This window comes from Myotis davidii, unplaced genomic scaffold (assembly GCF_000327345.1).
Source record: "Myotis davidii unplaced genomic scaffold, ASM32734v1 scaffold174, whole genome shotgun sequence".
Lineage (NCBI taxonomy): Eukaryota > Metazoa > Chordata > Mammalia > Chiroptera > Vespertilionidae > Myotis > Myotis davidii.
This window is the reverse complement of record NW_006289087.1, coordinates 3,910,640-3,929,208: the sequence shown is the minus strand read 5'-3', so window position 1 is coordinate 3,929,208 and position 18,569 is coordinate 3,910,640. Positions and strand designations below refer to the sequence as shown.

The following is an 18,569-nucleotide window of genomic DNA, read 5'->3' as shown; positions in this document are numbered from 1 at the left end:
TTTTATTTTTTAAATATGTTTTTATTGATTTCAGAGAGGAAGGAAGAAGAGACAGATAGAAACATCAATGATGAGAGAGAATCATTGATTGGCTGCCTTCTACACAACCCACACCGGGGATCAAGCCCGCAACTCAGGCATGGGCCCTTGACAGGTATTGAACCTGGGACTCTTCAGTCTATAGCCCAATGTTCTATCCACTGAGCCAAACCGGGCAGGGCGCACTTAGTTATTTAAAGTAGAATACTGTAGTATCAAACACTTCAAAAGAAGACAGATGCTTTTACAGTGGTTCTCAACCTTCTAGCCCTTTAAATAGTGCCTCATGTTGTGACCCAACCATAAAATTATTTTCGTTGCTACTTCACCACTGTAATGTTGCTACTGTTGTGAATCATAATGTAAATATCTGATATGTAGGAGGGTCTTAGGCGACTCCTGTGAAAGGGTTGTTTGACTGCCAAAGGAGTCGCGACCCACAGGTTGAGAACCGCTGCTTTAGAACTAAGACAAGAGAAACCCATACGGTCAGGGTGGAATATTTGTCTTCAGCCTCTTGTTATTATGTTAGCATGGACACAGACAAGAGCCGAACTAAGACCTATCCAATAATAATCCGACTTATAAAAAAAACACACAACTATGGTTATCTACCAATTCTCCTGTTGGCCAGAGTCAAACCCTTTGCCTAAATTGCTTTTGTAATGTGCAGAAAAATATGTCGAGAGTAAAGACAAATTGGAACTAAAAACATAACGTTTAGTAATGGTGACACTTCTGTTGTCTGTAGGAGCACTTGTTTGATGTGAGCTTTCTTACCTTTATTTATAGTTAGCAACAAATATATAAAATAAAATTCACATTATATATATATAATTTTATGATGTGGACACTCCAGAAGTAATTCTTTCTTGATTGATGTAAACAAGGCACAAGGTCTCACATTAACTAATTATTGTCTTTTTAAAAAGACGGCCCCTGATTGATTCCTTAGTCTGAATAAAGATACGGACTCTAGTTTTATACTTAACACCTACTATAGGTGCTCTCAAAACATGCATTCCACCAGTGGGAAATTTTAGACAAAAATAGGAAAAGAACTGGGCCCAGCCAACATAACTAATAGTAGCAGCAAAGACAAGAGGATACAGTAAAAAATGCAAACGTAGACTCAGGTTCCCCAGGCGAGTTAATGCCCCAGCTCGTGAGAGAAAACTGACTAGCATCCAATAAGGAAAATCCAAAAATTTCTTAAAATCCAGATGAGCCATTATAACCCAACAGTACTGGATTTTCACCTAATTCAAAGGCTTGCATTGTTTCATTTTTTGAAAAAACATCGTTATTCTTCACCAAGCGCCTAGGATGTGCTAAAGCCTCAGAATCTCATTACTCCTGTAACCCCCACACGACGGGTGGGCACCCAGGCTGGCAATGACACTGGACCACTGCCCTGCGGTACAGCCGTGCCTTGAACCTGGTTCTGTTCACACCATAGACCTCCTTTTAAAAGCACTGGAATTTTCTCTTCTGCTAGGGCTTTCATATTTTTTCTAAAAGAATTCCTCTCACGGCAGTAAACACATGGTTCTAGCTGGTAATTTATCTGGTGGATTGTTATAGGTTTATTGCAGGATTTAAAATCTCACCTTTCGACCAACGATCCAATAAGTTTGCTACCCACTCTGAAGCCCCCCAGAGATCCACATACACAATTCTCCTCCTTCTCAAACAGGACAGATTTAGAAATACATACGGATCATTCCATCCAGAAAAGAGCTAAGTTTACTAGGGCCAGCTCCTTCTATTCCCTCTCCATGTTACTGAACGTTCCTTGAACATCTTCCCGAGTTCACCATCCTAGCCAATTGTTGCACACTTTCTCTACCTGAGCTGGCTAAAGAGTCCAGTGCTTTCTAAACATACTTTATGGGGACACTGAAACATTATTTTTAAAGTCAAACAGAGCCAGGTCATATCTGGGTAAACAGAAGGAAGTCATTAAAGGAGACTGTTCTCAACGCCACGTCCACCTTCCTTCTCATCGCTCCCTCCGTGGCTGCGGTCAGCACTTCCCCTCCCTTTCTCCACCTGCCTGGACTTTTTCCTTCCCTGTCACCAAACGAGAAAGCAGACCCTCGCGATGGAGGTGGCCGGCTGCCACCCTGCTCACAGGGAACTTCGGCCTGGAGGTGACTTTGGCAAAGTCAGGGGAACAAGAGGCCCCTCCATGGCCCCATCGGAGGGGGCCTCCCCTCCAGGACCGGACCCACCAAGAGCCCCAGGATACTGCCTGCCACCTGCAGGGTTTACCTGTGCCCGGGTCCTCCAGGGGCCGGCCAGCTGAGCAGTAGCAACAGTCCAGGATGACATAGTTGAGCACGTTGAAGAAAAGCCCAATAATCCCAGCCAACAGGACCAACAGCGCTTCCTCCGTCTTCTGGGGGTTGATGTACCTCTTGATGGCCTCCACCAGGATGCTGAACATGAGCGCCACGGCGAAGATGGAGTTGCCAAAGGCTCCCACCACGTCGGCCCGCAGGAAGCCGAAGGTGCTCTTCCTATGGTGCGAGATGGTGCTGGCCCGCAGGCTGAACAGGCCAATGACCATGGACAGGAGGTGGGAGAGGACGGCGAAGGCGTCGGAGGCCAAGGACAGGGAGTTGCCGATGTGGGCGACCGCCAGCTCCATCACGAACAGGAGGATGCTCACCACGCACATGAAGACGAGGCGGAAGCTCCTCCCGGAGTATCGGCCCATGGCTCCGGCTGGCGGGCCGTTCCTCTTCCTCTCCTTCCTCTCCCGGGAAGGCTGTGCTCCGAAGGGAGCAGCTACAGATCTTGAGATTACAGACTCCTGGAAAACTCTCCCCTTCAGCCATTCAGCGCTTGTCAGATTTGGAAATCACCCTTTATAGGCTGCCATAAAGCCATAAAGCAGTTTAAAGGGCAATTAAACGGGAGATGTCATGTGAGCTGGGACTGTGGAAGGGGAAGGCTCGGCCTCAGATACGGACTCGGACTGGAGGAATTTGTTTGTTGGTGTGTTTCATCCCAGAAGTCAGGAGTCTCTGTGTCTTCAAATCACACAGTGGCTCACCGGTGGCTTCAGCCCTCGCAGCTTCCACAGTCACCGGGGAGACAAGTCGTTGACAAAGGCCATCAGATCCTGTCCACCTGGTGTGCAAAGTTTTGCTCTCCACTGCCTGGGTCAGGGGACACTGGATTACGGCTACCGTAAGTGAAACCCAAACATGAAGCAAGGGGGAGTTTTCCACTGCCTGGGTGCTGATCAGGAATACACAAGCACCTACTTCCACACGTTCTCCCAAATAAGACCCCCCCAAAATAAAAAATTCCTCATGGTCAGGGAAGATAAAACATCTTTAAACTGGAGGAGCTACAAACATGACCCCAGTCATTTCAGGAAGAAAGCCAAATTATAATGACTTCACAGAGACAAGGAAATCCTTTTGTTTTTAATCTTATCACCTGTCACACTCAAAGGTTTGCTGGGTCCTGAATATGTAAAACAATAGCGGCCTCTGTTGTTTTGAGTAGCCTGCCTACAGTCAATCCTTTAAAAGAAATGAGACTGAAGTAACTACTCCCAGTGTTTCCTGAATTTAAATTCGGTGATAGTTAATTTTATGTGTCAATTTGACTGGGTCACCAGGAGCCCAGACATTTGATTATTGTTCTGAGCGTTTTCTGTGAGGGTGTTTGGATGAGATTAGCATTTGAGTCCGAAGACTGAGTAAAGTAGATTGCCCTCCAGTGTGGGTGGGCCTCAGTTGAAGGCAGGAAGAGACACAGATCCGTCCAGATTCCTCCAGCTGAGTGCCTTCAAGCTGAGATGCAGGGCTTGGATTGAAACATTAGCCCTTCCTAGGTCTCAAGCCAGTGGCCCTCAGACTGAAACCATCCCCTAAACCAGCGGTTCTCAACCTGTGGGTCGCGACCCCTTTGGCGGTCGAACGACCCTTTCACAGGAGTCGCCTAAGACCATCCTGCATATCAGATATTTACATGACGATTCATCACAGTAGCAACATTACAGTTATGAAGTAGCAACGAAAATAATTGTATGGTTGGGTCACAATATGAGGAACTGTATTAAAGGGCCAGAGGTTGAGAACCACTGCCCTAGACTCTCCTGAATTTCCTGTTTGCTGACTCACCCTGCAGATCTCAGGACTCCTCAGCCTCCATAACCAAAATTCTGTATAATCTCTATTTATTCACCATTCTCTTGGTTCTGTTTATCTGGAAAACTCTAATACATTCAATTAGGCCTAAATCCTCACAACTTAGATGTAGCCCTAATAGTTTCCTTGGCATTTCATGCATCACCTCCAATTCATCTCCAGACTTCTAATACAAGCAGGTTGTGTATCAAATCGCACCCAGATCTCATCCATTCATGCAACAAATACTGAGTACCTACATGTCACACACAGTTGTAGGCTCTGGGGAAGGGAGCAATGAGTAAGACAAAAATCCGTGCCTATGAAGCTTACAGTCTAGTGGGGGGAGACAGATAATTAACAAAATAAGTCATAAAATGTACTGAATGTCAGGTGGTAATAAGATGGAGACAAATGAAGCAGAGGATAGAGTGTTGGCGTAGGGGTGGAGTTGTAACTTTAAATAAAGTCATCAGGGAAGAATTTACTGAGACGCTCGAGTGAGCACCTGAAGGAGGTAAGAAACTCACTCATTCAGCAGGTGTTTCTTTTTTTAAAATACATTTTTATGGATTTCAGAGAGGAAGAGGGAGGGAGGGATACACACAGGTTGCTACGCCCAGACTCTCCAGTCAAATGCCTTCTCTTCGCTGTTTTATGGAGTGTTTTCTGCTGCTGATGCCAAGACCCAAAGCCTCTGCACTACAGAAGGCAGTCAGCGGGAGGAAGAATCCAGACGGTCTGCTCAGTCCTTCAACTGATTGAACGAGGCCCACCCATACTAGGGAAGCCTACCTGCTTCACTCCTCTACCAGGTCATCGCCAGGTCTTTGTTAATGATCTGTCTCCCCCTACAACATGCTGTTACTACCCAATTCTAGCAAATACACCTGGCCTATTGGTTTTCTTCTTACTGCAATGAATACTAGGCACACATAATGACTGTGAGTGCCAGCCATGTATCTTCATTAACGGCTGTCATCTGCAAGCAAAACAGTGCCCTTTCCTAAAGGACATTGTTTGGCCGCAGGCTTCTGCATCCTCTTTAAAAGCACCACCACTTCTCAGATGTTTGGAAAGTTTTGATATTTTAGCTGAATCTCAATGTAAAGAAAAAAGTCTCTCTCTTATTACATGTAGATTTGGGGTAAAAGATTCCTTCCCTTCACATAATGACTTACTGTGGAGTTCCTTTAAATAATGAATTCCTTTGAAGCAGCCAACTTCAAGCTTTTCTGCATCTAGTTCTCACCAGAAGCTTCAGGAAATTCCTATAAATAGAGGATATTTTCACCTCTTCGTAGGAATTTCCTTATAGTACATAACTCCAATACTTCAGAAACGAACGAATACATAAAATGAATGAATTCATGGTATTTATTACTGGGGTGGTTTACAGAAAAGTCTTTTTTCCACTGTTACTTGAGACATAAGAACAGTGTTTATCTCATGTGGCCTCTTTTGAAGTTTTATTTTAAAAAATCATAAAACTCTGTATCTGGGAAGATATTAGTATCAATTTTTTAAAAAGTGCAGAGGGTTGGAGATAGGGCCATGGCTTTGTCCTCAGTAACTACGCCCAAACAAGGTGTAGTACTTGGCAGGGTTCTTGCCGCACACGCATCTGGCTCCAGGCTGCAGCTCACAGAGAGGTTTGAAGGGGATGCAAAGGCTTTTGGCTCCCATGGATGGAGCACCAGGTTCCAGATCCTGATCCCTGAAATTAAAACATACAAGAATTCCATTCATTGAAGCTGTGCATGTCTCTTCTTTCTCACAGCCTCACCTCCCACGTCTTATCTGTTCACTGCATTTACCTGGCCGTGGTCTTCTTGATCCAGTCTTCACAGTCAATTTCCCCACAGAATGGGATCTGAACAATCTAATAGGAAAGGAACAATAAACAGTGTGCATCCCTCCTTCCAGGCTGTAAACAGAGCATCAGTTATTTGCAGCCACCCAGCCCATGCTCAGATGGAGTCCCTCCTGCAAACTCTTCCTTGCACGTGGGACTTGGCTAAAACATGTTCCCAGAGGCTTTTCTAAGAACAAAGTGAAAGAGACGAAGAAATGATAAAACCTGAGTGATTCATCAGATGCATGTTCCTGCAGGGTAAGGAAGTTACCTGCTTCTCTCATGTTCATTCAGCAAAATGTATTAGCCTGAGCCCCCAACTTGGTAAAATGTCATTTTGATCATCTGCCTTGAGATAATAAAGAGGTGATAATTTCAAGGCAAATCCTGGAGGGAAGGAATGAGTGGGTAAAGGGAAGATGGAAGGGCTGGTAGTAATAAATATTCAGAAAAAACTGAATAGAGAAATTGTGCAACGCAAACTGAAGCAAAGACCAACCTGGGTATAAAAGCTGAAATCACACCAGGCGACAGCCCTGAAACTTGGAAATCATTAGCAGTTGTGCAATCAAAGCATGAAAAAAATGTATTTGTTTTAAACAAAGTACTGTTTAAAATTCATTACAAAAAACCAAATGGGGGAAATCTTTACTGTCACTATTTAAGCAATGATAAGAATATTAAAACAATTACAAAAAATGCCTTTGGATACTAAATTTGGTTTCTTAGAAATTTTTACTTTAACTCACAACATAGCTGTATTTTTAAATAACTAATAAATTTTACAGCAAATAGTCTTATTTTCTTTTTCTCATGAGAAAACATTACTAAGCCTTGAGAAGGTATTTCTAAAATAATTTTTAAAATTTAAAATGATGTAGCATGTAAGAAATTCAACTTAAGTTATTAAATGTTTTGGACTCATAAATGATAATTTTGTAAAACACCATGCTTTAATTCTCTCTAGCTTCAAAGTAAAGTATAGGTAATAAGACCTAAAATTTCTATTTATTCATATGTCATTAATATGAAAGTACAGTATTCATTTTTATGCTATTTATTCAGTCATTGAAAGGTTCTTAATTTTTATTTTTTATAATTTCTATATCTATGTTTTTTTAAAAGATACAATCTTTTCTTTTTTAAAAAAAATATATTTTACTGATTTTCTACAGAGAGGAAGGGAGAGAGATAGAGAGCCAGAAACATCGATGAGAGAGAAACATCGATCAGCTGCCTCCTGCACATCTCCCACTGGGGATATGCCCGCAACCAAGGTACATGCCCTTGACCGGAATCGAACCCGGGACCCCTCAGTCCGCAGGCCGACGCTCTATCCACTGAGCCAAACCGGTTTCGGCAAAAGATACAATCTTTTGCAACACACAATATCTTCCATTTTGTAGCAGAAAATGTTAGTGACAAAAAATAACAAGACTCTAAAATTATGATGATCAACAGATTAGTAATGTCTGTCAACAGTAAATATATATTACAAATATAAATAACATTTATTAATCATGTAACTAAGACCATCCCCTTGGAAAAGTTACTGAAATCAAGTCCTACACTTTTTTTTTTCATTTATACCAACAGGGAAAGTAGAAAATCAAACTTTCACCTACATTCACATTCCAAAGATCCCTTCTACCTTCTCCCTTCTTAGTAAATACAATTTTATTTACAGTAACTTCAAAGGTTGCTGGCCGGTCAGTCAACATATTTCAGCTGAGCAATATAAGATGAGATGTGGACAGAATTGGCTACTGAATTCAAGAAACGAAATGTGCTTTGGCCTCTGTGCTCCTTGGACATACAACTAAAATATGTATGCTGCTTTAGAACAGATGTGGAATCTAGGATTCCACTAATGTCTGCTGAGACTCATTTCTTTGAGAGCAATGAACTAACTAGTGTTGACTCTATCGATTTATTAACGCTTATGTAATGTCTTCATAGACTGTATTGCCACAGTGACTCCATATTTCTATAATACAAGAAATTCTAAAGTTCAGTAAATAATGGAGAAAAAATAAAATAATCACAAATTGCAGTGAAAGGAGAAACAAAACATACACAGCACCAGTGGCTACCCATTCTCTAGCCTTCTCTCGAAGGACGGAGCTTGAGTCACGTGACAAATTACAGAACCCAGAACGGGGAGGATGAAAGGCAATATTCCAAGCATAAGAGAACGGTGGACATGGAAGAATAATGGATCTGAAGGGCATTTTGAGATGAACTATTTTGCACTCATTTTATAAGTTAGTAAACTGAGCCAGCGAGATTAACATGCTCTCAGACCACGCACTGAGACCTAGTAAGAGGTTTTAATCATAACCAATGAAAACTTTGCCTATCAAGCATGAGAAAAAGCTTTTACATAATCAGTTCACAGTGTTATCCAAAAATGATATACTGTCAAGTTTTAGGAAAACCAGTTGAAAGAGAATATAATGGCCCTGGCTCGTTTGGCTCAGTAGGTAGAGCGTTGAGCCTTCGGAATGAAGGATCCCAGGTTCAATTCCCTTCAAGGGCACATGCCCGGGTTGTGGACTCGATCCCCAGTGGGGGGCGTGCAGGAGGCAGCCAATCAATGATGCTCTCTCATCACTGATGTTTCTATCTCTCTCCCTCTCCCTTCCTCTCTGAAATCAATAAAAATGTATTAAAAAAGAATGCTGAATACTATGTAATCCTTCTGTGTGACTGGCCTTGAAAAGGGGGTTAATATCATGCTTAAGTTCAGTGAGTCTTAAAACACCATTTACTGAAATATATTTATATTCAACTGTTTTCAGAAGTCTCTTACCTTTCCAGAATCCAGCAGCTTCTGGAAGTCCTCCATTGAATTTGCCACCACCATATGAGTCTTAAGGTCTTCAGAAGCCCTACCAAGAAATGATGAGAAAAGAACACATAATTTCTCCTAATAATATGATGTTATTTTTAAACAAGCAGAGATTAATGAAATAACAATAACCTGGAAGTGAGAACTCAATGAGAACCTCGACTCTGTCACTAGCAATGACATTCAGTAAATCTCAGTGAACTCATCATTGTGTAATTGTAAACATGAAATGGATGAAGAATTGCCAAGCACACAACAGGTAATTTTTACTTTTGTTATTGTTGTTAAATCTCTGTTGACCAACATTCTATTCCTGCTATACCACTGGCTACCTGAGAGACTGAGTTGTCTTTTAAAAAAAAATTTTTTTTGGGGGGGAGGGGTATTTTTTAAACCTCTCTGGTATTACTTTTCGAAGTTTTTACAAACCTGAAAAAATACTCAAGTATGTCTAATTACCCATTACAGGATTCTGAGAATCAAACACGAAGGCATGAAAATTTTTAAAAAGGAAAAGCTCATAAATATCCATTATTCAAGCTCTTTTCACCCACTAGGAGGTAATTCTTTTAGAAATGGAAATAAATGTTATTCTCTTCTGCATCTGAAGGCATGCATGCATGACATGAGGAAAGGAAATAAGGCGCCACACATGGACCAATCTTCTAGTGCCTCTGCCTTGAGACCTGCGATTCTAAGGTCAGGGCAGCTCTGAGCATCCCCCACCCCCTATCCCCATAGGCGGTTCTGAGCCTTGGCCACACATCAATCACTGGGGAGCTTTCACTACTGCAGGTGCCAGACCAGCTCTAGACCAATTACGTTAAAATCCCACGGTAGGGGCCCAGGCACCGCTGGCTTCTAAAGCCTCCCGGGGGCTGCTCATATGCACCCGGCAGGTGAGAATCAATGCCTTATTTCCTCAAATCTATGTCATAGAAGCCTTGATCTAAAACGAACCCAAATTGGCCCATGGGCCAGTCACTGCTGCAAACCTAGCAGGGAGCAGGAAGCACCTAGAAAAACGTTCATAATACAAGTCAAAACACAGAGAGAAAGGCGCATTAAGAACCACGGGAAAGAGGACTTCCCGTTGGGACAGAGAATTCCCGGGACTGATCTCAAAGGTCGAGTGGGGTTGGGAGATGAGAGGCATGAGCCGCTCATGCTGAGGAACTGACTTTCTGAAGAGATTGGCGTGGATGTCCTCCAGAAGAGCTCGAAGTTTAGTCTCGGCCTCATTTTCAGCCACCGTCAGCTTCTCTCCAGTATCGCGTCGGACGGCCACAAACTGACAGCTCTTCATATCACGTGGCCCGACTTCCAGTCTAATGGGAACTCCCTAGGAAACAAAAGAGGCGGCTAAGGTGACACAGGCACATCTCCAACTGAACACGGCGGCGGGGAGATGGGGGGGGGCCACAGGTAGGCTTACAGTTCTGAGTTCACAAAACACAGTTTATCCTTGTATTATTATTTATTAACCTTTTGTACACCATAAATGTCCATAACCCATTCCAACAAGGCATAAACCTAAGAAAAAACTGTACCGCCTGAGGTTTATTAAAACAAAATAAAAATAAACTTCCTCAAAAACGAGTTCAAATTTAGCAACTGAGCTGAACACACAGTTTCAGTGAAGAACTCATAACGATGAAACAGAGAAAAGTCATGAGACTTACATTTTATAAAAATGCATGTAAAGATCTAAATCCAACAGGAGAGTTTACCTTGAGCTCCCAGTGGTTGAATTTCCAGCCCGGCGAATAGTTATCTCGCAAATCAGCTCGAGCTCGAATATTCACACTGAGCAGCCGCCTTCGATAATCATTGCATTTTGCAATCAGAGCATCTCTGTCTTCCTCAGAAAGTGCATTTGTGATGCCACAAGGAATGACCACCACCTGGAATCCAGGACAACAGCATATGTTCACACAAAGAAACAGCATACAGACGTGACTCTAAATCTCAACACAAATCAACATGGGGGGTGGGGTGGGTAGGCTTAGAGTTGTGAGATCATGAAACAGTTTATTCTTAATTATCATTTATTAATGATAGCATTATCTGTATTACAATGTAAACCTACTTTTGCTCACCCTATGTAGACTAATTTCATGGCTTTATTGACAATCCTATATAATAAAAGCCTAATATGCTAAGTGTCCGATCGTCCATTCAACCAATCAAAGCATAATATGCTAATGATATGCTAAGGCCACTCAAACTCCTTGCTATGATGTGCACTGACCACCAGGGGGTAGACACTCCAACCGGTAGATTAACTTGCTGTTGGGGGTCCAGCCAATCGGAACTGAGCAAGGTGGGCCGACACACCCTGAAACCCTCCTGCAGTGATTCCCTGGCTGGCCAACTTCCTGCATTCTTCCCCAGCCCTAATTGTGCACCGGTGGGGTCCCTTGGCCTAGCCTGTGCCCTCGCGCAATCTGGAACCCCTCAGGGGATGTTGGAGAGCCAGTTTCAGCCTGACCATGGAACAACCGGCACTATGACACACACTGACCACCAGGGGGCAGACGCTCAATGCAGGAACTGTCCCCTGGTGGTCAGTGCACTCCCACAGGGGAATGCCACTTAGCCAGAAGCCAAGCTCACAGCTAGCAAGCGCAGTGGCAGTGGGGGGAGCCTCTCCTGCCTCGGCGGCGGCAGTTGGACATCCCCCAAGGGTTCCTGGACTGCGAGAGAGCGCAAGCCAGGCTGAGGGAGCCCCCAAACCCAAGTGCACGAATTTTGTGCACAAGGTCTCTAGTGCAGTGGTTCTCAACCTGTGGGTTGCAACCCCTTTGGGGGTCAAATGACCCTTTCACAGGGGTCGCCTAAGACCATCAAAAAACACATATATAATTACATATTGTTTGTCATTAATCACTATGCTTTCATTATGTTCAATTTGTAACAATGAAAATACATCCCGCATATCATATTTACATTATGATTCATAACAGTAGCAAAATTACAGTTATGAAGTAGCAACAAAAATAATTTTATGGTTGGGGGTCACCACAACATGAGGAACTGTATTAAAGGGTCGCGGCACTAGGAAGGTTGAGAACCACTACTCTAGTGAGTAATAAAAAAACGAAACAAAGGCATACACAAACAATAAATTGCTGGTGTGATTTCTAATCTACATAGAATGTCAACCAATTAGCTGCACATGCCTTGTCCGTGCTGAATAAATCATTTCAAAAAAATGATTTCTAAAAGACGTTTTATATAAAAAGAAGCTAAAAATTAACAGTAAAAAACAAGAACACAAATGATACACATAATTATACAACTGAAGTCTAGACTGAATTGTATGTTGTTTCTCTGTTGGCAAAATCTACCCAGCTGATATTCAGAAAACTGCCCTTTCGAGTTTCTGTTAGTAAATATGACCTGTATTTTAAGTGCTAACAGAAATACCTTCTTACCTGAACACAGGCTACACGGGGAGGTAACACTAAGCCCATGTTGTCCCCGTGAACCATGGTCATGACACCAATGGTCCGCGTGGTCAGGCCCCAGGAGTTCTGATAGGCAAACTGCTTCTCTCCTGGCGTCTTTGGGTCTTCAAAAACGATTTCAAACATTTTGGAAAAATTCTGCCCTAGATGATGTGATGTTGCTCCCTGAAATAAAGAGAAATAGGAGCTTTAATTGTAATAACCTATTATGCCTGCAAAAATGACAAAATCACATGCCTTAAAATGACCTGTTTTGTCTTCCTTGATTTATTTATATATAACACATTTTTAAAGTGTAGCTGATACACCAAAGAGAGTAGGTTTAATCAAAAAGTGTGGTAGAAGTGTGCTGCTGTGGGCAGCCCCTTTCGGAGGAAGAACGTTAGTTACGGTTAAATGGGATTCCACGCCTTGGCAATTCAGAACACAGGCCTTGACTTAATGACTGACCTTGGAGACTTAGAAAAGTGGGGCGGACATGCCTGGAATTAGCATGTGGGCTAGGAGCACATGACGCACTGGTTTTCTAAAAGAGCCCACTGCCCCAAGGACAGAGAAGTGCACTGGCTCTGCCCACAGGCTGTGCTCACGTCCCCCGCGAACCAGGGCAGCAGCCGAATCTATTATTTGTGGCTTATCAAGGTTTGTGCCAGGAAGCAGATATATCTGCTCTTGTGCATGACCTTGGAGACTTAGAAAAGTGGGGCGGACATGCCTGGAATTAGCATGTGGGCTAGGAGCACATGACGCACTGGTTTTCTAAAAGAGCCCACTGCCCCGAGGACAGAGAAATGCGCTGGCTCTGCCCACAGGCTGTGCTGACTCACGTCCCCCGCGAACCCAGGGCAGCAGCCATTATTTATTACAGACTATAACCCTGTACTATTTAAAACTAACTGTGGTGGGAAAAGCATGTCAAACAATAAAAACCTTTTTTTGTAGGAAGGTTAAAGCAGCCAGTGTGAAGTTATTAAGGAAGACATTCCAACAAAGCAGTGCGAAAAGAAGTTAAGAGCTTTTAAAAACCTACATAAATTGAGAGTGCAAGAGAAGATTAATGCTTTTGAAAGATACACAGCAACCAGGGTAAAAGCCTCCTGAAGAATAATTAATTTTACCCACAGGTTTATTTCTGCTACATCTGAAGTCCAAAAAGACTTCCATCTGAAAAGCTTTAATAGCATTTTCTAAAAAAAAATTCAACAAGCAGTTTCTTAAAGTCCATGCACACTTGCATTCACTAGTTTTTTCTCTTAACATTGCAATGTTAAATTACAATTACAACAAAATAATTTACACCAAGAAATTCTTTTAATGCTATTTTGGTCAGATCAATTTCAGCTTAGAGTGACATATTGAACGGTCACCTGTAATAGACGTACTGCATTCCTCACAGCTGGAAAAAGCAGCACAGGGGGGACAAAGCAAAGGACACGAACAGAACTGAGCAAGGACGACCACTCTTCCTACCTCTGCTGCTGCTTCCTCAAACGTGGCAAAGGCGCTGTGCCCTTCCTGCCAAAGGAACTCGCGAGTCCGCAGGAACGGCTGCGGATGCTTGAACTCCCAGCGCTGGAAGAGGCAGGACAACAATGTGGTCGTTAGAGAGAACTTTGCCGTTTTCATTAGCAATTTCATGTGTGAGCAATCAGAAGTCATAATGTGATCCAAAGGACTGCAAAAAAGCTTCCATGCTCCCAATCCTTTGAATAGACACGTAAGGAGAGACCAATGAGCAGGCAGGGCAATGGGAGCACAGAGAAGGGTGTGCACCTACCACCACGTTGCACCACTGGTTGAGCCTGATGGGCAGGTCTCGGTGCGACTGCACCCACTTCGCATACGCAGGATACATGACTGAAAGACACAGGGAAACAGGCAGGCTTAGTCACTGGAGGTTTTCTTTCTCCCCGAGGGCTGCTAAGAGCTAAACTGCAACGTAACTAACAGGAAGGAGAAGGTCGTGTTTGTGTAAATGTGTTTCCAACGTCTGTAATGGTCAGTGAATGGTATTATGTATTTCATAAAGCAGGTTAATCAAGAAAGTTATCTAAACCTGATCATATTTTGTGTTCTTAGCAATGAGATTTACATTTAACATTTAATTTGCTTTTCTGCTGTTTTGTTTTTAAAAACACTAAGTGAAGACTTATAGTATATACCACGTTCTATGTTAAGATCTTTGCATTCATTAACCTGTTCAATTTTCACATTCAACCCAGAAAGTTGCTATCACAGCCTCAATACTAAAGACGTGGAAACTGAGGTTAAAGGCGGTAAAGAGCTTGCTAAATCAGCAGTTACAGGGAGAACCAGAATTTAGGGTAAATCTGTATGTTTGATGCATCTAGCTGGAGTATGAAAGCTCTTGCCTTAACTACTAATTTGAGTGAGGCCCTGTGTTATCATGGCCTAGTCAGGAATATCTATAGTTAGTAACACACACACACAAAAAAAACCCTTACCAATCTAGTATGTGAAAATCAGCTGATGTCATAATTTCAATAATGCATCATTACAATATCACACAAGAGCTTCACCAAAATACCAAAGAGCAAATAATCCTGAACTACAGATGGATGCTCACGTTGGAAGACACTAAAAAGCCCAAAGGCTCAAACTCCACTACTAAGTGTACATCTAGGAAAGTCACTTAACCTTTCAGCCTGTTTACCTGCCAAATGGAGGTACAGCAGCTGCCTCATCCTTCCTCACTACATGTTGTAAGAGTAATACAAGATACAAATACAACCATTAGCAACCTATAGAAAGCCTACATGAATGTAAATGTAGTATTAAGTAACAAAATTTATAAATACGACATAAAACATTCATGTTGGCAATTTTATAACTAATTTCAAGAATAAAAATTATCTCAAGAATACAATTTCTTGGAAAGTTCTGAAAAATTATAGCATAAAAACAAAATAATATAACGGTGGTGTGTTTTTTGTTTTAAAATATATTTGTATTGATTTCAGAGAGAAAGGGAGAGGGAGAGAGAAACATGATGAGAGAGAATCATTGATTGGCTGCCTTCTGCATGCCCCTTACTGGGGAATCGAGCCCGTAGCCCAGGCATGCGCCCTTAACCAGAATCAAACTTGGGACCCTTCAGTCCACAGGCCAACGCTCTATCCACTGAGCCAAAAACCAGCTAGGGCCTGTGGTGTATTTAAAAACAACAACAAACCTTTATCCTATTGCTAAAGAGCTCTGTAATGAATACTGTACAGAATAAAATTCTATACAGTATTCTGGTATTCTAGTCAGTTTGCATTCATTCATCTTGGCATATACATTCATTAAGCCAGAAAGTTGCTATCACATTCAACCCAGAAAGTTGCTATCACAGGATTGTCAACAAGGATTATAAATATCACAGAACGAAGCGGAGACCCACTCTACACACTGTCTCTAACACTTCAGTGCGCTTCCTCCTGCACCAAGGCCGCTCCTCACCTGTTTCACTGGTAGGACGAACGGCAATGGGTTCTGCCAACTCTGTTTTGCCAGATCTTGTAACCCAAGCAACCTGGTAAGAGAAGTCATTGTTCATACATTGTACAACAGCACTTAGAGAAGTAGCACAAATGCTGGCATTTCAGTAATTCAGGTTTTGCTGTTACGGTAAGGTCAATGCTGCTATTCACTATGGGAAAAGGTAGATACTGACTATCCTTACAAACATTGAGAGAAAAGCAGAAGCCAGATAATTACTTAATGTAACAAACACAATCAGATATAACTTGCCCTAAAGGCAGAAACATGTCTTAAAAAATGGCTTTTAATTTAAAAAAACTTCTCTAAATCGGCTATTATAACCTGCCTTTTAAATTACTATTCAAGTGTGAACTGAAATACACTTTTGAGTTTATGTGGAAAAAACGGCAAAAATCAATCCAGCCCACCCACCTCTGGGGCAAAGTCGGCCACGTGCGTCTTCTCCGTCTCCAGGGCGCTCTGGGACACGAACATGGGGAAGTAGCAGTTCTCCACGCCCAGCTTCTTGATCTCGGCGTCGAAGAAGTCCTTGATGGACTCCCAGATGGAAAAGGCCCAGGGACGGAGGATGTAGCAGCCACTCACATCGTAGTATTCTATCATTTCTGACTTGGTGATGACCTTTGTTAAAGAAAAATGCAGGTTTTAAGGCCAAAACAGAACCAAAATTACAATACAGGTGCCAGATGCATGATAATCACACTTCCACCTGGAGGTGGCCAGCACTGGTACATCCTCTTCATGTGCATGTAAACAGACTTTCCATCCTCAGAAAAACGGGGACCTATACTCGTCAGAAGACTTGAATTCTAATCTTGCTCCTGCTGCTCCTATCTTTGTGGCTTTGGACTATACCATCACCTCACCATACAAAAATAAAAATAAAAATGACTATCTCATAGGGCTACTTCATGATTCCACACTTATGTGAAGATGCTTTGAAAACTGTGACATGTTAGATGACTATATTATGTATTATTAAAGGCATATACTTTATTATTTTGTGTCTGGACTTCAGAACCAAAATATAAAGTTGCCTTTGAGAAACTTAATACATAAAAATCAAATGAATGCACACTCACCTGAGAATACCAATCTGCAAGATTTTCTTCTTTTTTTGCCTCAAGACCCAACCTGCAGATGTAAACAGTAAAATATAAATTTCTTCATTCAGCAATTGCTTCTAGGTTGAACAGAAAGAAACCTCTAAAGGTCAAAATATTCATTTTTCTTTAGTATAAGTTATTTCTGTATTGATATCTCTTCTATATTCATTCTATTCTAGATAATAATCCTTTTCTTGAAACACAAACAATTACTCAGGAACCGTCTTATGATGCATACAGAAAAATCTACCCATGAGTTGTTTTTATTTATAAAAAGTACATCGTTTTAGAGTTTGTAAACAAGGCTTTCTTGGTTTAAAATCTTAGTGTATTTATACTTGAATTCTCCATTTGTAACATTTCAAAAAATGCCCATCTTAAACCTGCCCCTTCACAAGTAGTCAGAAGGTAAAAGATGGAAATTCTAGTCTTTCTTCCACTATTCTGTGCATCTGATCACGCCGTCAATAGGCAAGAAAAGCAACTGCGGTGTCCTCTTGTCTGAGGGACTGTGTTTGATGTGAGCATGAGGCAGAACTTGAACTTCAGCTAAGCAAATCTAAAACACAGTCTCTCAGGACAGAAGCGGTTAGTAACAGTGCTTCCTCCTACTAAGCCGCTCACGGAACCAAGCACAAGGTTCAAAGGCTAAACAAATCTAAAACAGTCTCTCAGGACAGAAGCGGTTAGTAACAGTGCTTCCTCCTATGAAGCCGCTCATGGAACCAAGCAGAAGGTTCAAATTCTGGATGGGGCTTAGAGACGAGAATCACATTATGCGCACAGATTGGAAAGTACTGGACCACCACCTATCCCATCACTATTGTTTTTGAACAAGCTTAGTTCTACATACAACTAAACCCACTTGAAATCCTCGTGAGTCCCCACAAAAGAATTTCATTCAAAAAATCTGTTTAGAGTGCAAACCGACATGTCTAGTTAGGTACCACACGTGTTAAAAGGGCGAGGACGGAACATGTATATGTTTGCTTTTAGTTACCTACTCAGTGGGCACAGAAAAAGCTACTAACAATGGTTACCAACTCATTATGGTGGTCGGAGGGGCTGGGAAGATGGAAAACAAGCATAGGATGGAGACTTCACTGAACTTTCTCTATTCTGAGACTCCTGAACCAGCAAGCGAATGTGTTGCCCATTTAAGTAAATAAACAGAAAATTAACAAAAGCTACCTGCTGACACTATACCTTTAGCATTCTCTGACTTAGTGTGACAGTCAAACTAACCACAAAAAACTCCTTTTAATGTAAGAGTCGAATGCATTCCAAACACTGCTTCCCAGCAAAGGGAGTTCCCGAGGCGGATACCTGGTCTGCTTCCGGGGGCCCTGCCCTTCGCCGGCTCCGCTGGGTGGCAGCCCACCACCGCCCTGGCCTCTAGAGGGCTCTTTCTTTGAGCCATCATTTTGCTTTTGAGGCTTATTCTGCTTTTCGGATTTATTTTCCTTTTCTTTCTTTTTCTTGTCTTTGTCCTCGGCCCCCGTGGCAGAGACGGGCTTATACTCGACGCCGGTCAGAGACTTGTACTGCGCCTTCCGCTGCAGGAGCTCTTGCACAGCCGCGTCCACGTCCTTCTGT

General features: G+C 42.3%; 2 protein-coding genes across 2 annotated transcripts in view; both read right to left on the bottom strand.

Moving 5' to 3' along the window:
• SLC30A10 (solute carrier family 30 member 10) overlaps window positions 1-2,784 on the bottom strand; it is an 18,255-nt gene extending 15,471 nt beyond the window's left edge. The window contains exon 1 of the mRNA XM_015562373.1: window positions 2,314-2,784. Within this exon, the coding sequence (XP_015417859.1) occupies window positions 2,314-2,761 (448 nt within the window). The 5' untranslated portion in view covers window positions 2,762-2,784. The remainder of the gene's footprint in view (window positions 1-2,313) is intronic.
• Window positions 2,785-5,546: 2,762 nt separating this feature from the next.
• EPRS (glutamyl-prolyl-tRNA synthetase) overlaps window positions 5,547-18,569 on the bottom strand; it is a 43,776-nt gene continuing 30,753 nt past the window's right edge. Inside the window, exons 19-30 of the mRNA XM_015562346.1 lie at window positions 18,300-18,562; window positions 16,950-17,001; window positions 16,279-16,488; window positions 15,826-15,898; window positions 14,141-14,220; window positions 13,697-13,935; window positions 12,331-12,550; window positions 10,624-10,797; window positions 10,075-10,235; window positions 8,855-8,933; window positions 6,005-6,069; window positions 5,547-5,904 (exon numbers count right to left, since the gene is read on the bottom strand). Of these exons, the coding sequence (XP_015417832.1) occupies window positions 5,754-5,904; window positions 6,005-6,069; window positions 8,855-8,933; window positions 10,075-10,235; window positions 10,624-10,797; window positions 12,331-12,550; window positions 13,697-13,935; window positions 14,141-14,220; window positions 15,826-15,898; window positions 16,279-16,488; window positions 16,950-17,001; window positions 18,300-18,562 (1,767 nt within the window). The 3' untranslated portion in view covers window positions 5,547-5,753. The remainder of the gene's footprint in view (window positions 5,905-6,004; window positions 6,070-8,854; window positions 8,934-10,074; window positions 10,236-10,623; window positions 10,798-12,330; window positions 12,551-13,696; window positions 13,936-14,140; window positions 14,221-15,825; window positions 15,899-16,278; window positions 16,489-16,949; window positions 17,002-18,299; window positions 18,563-18,569) is intronic.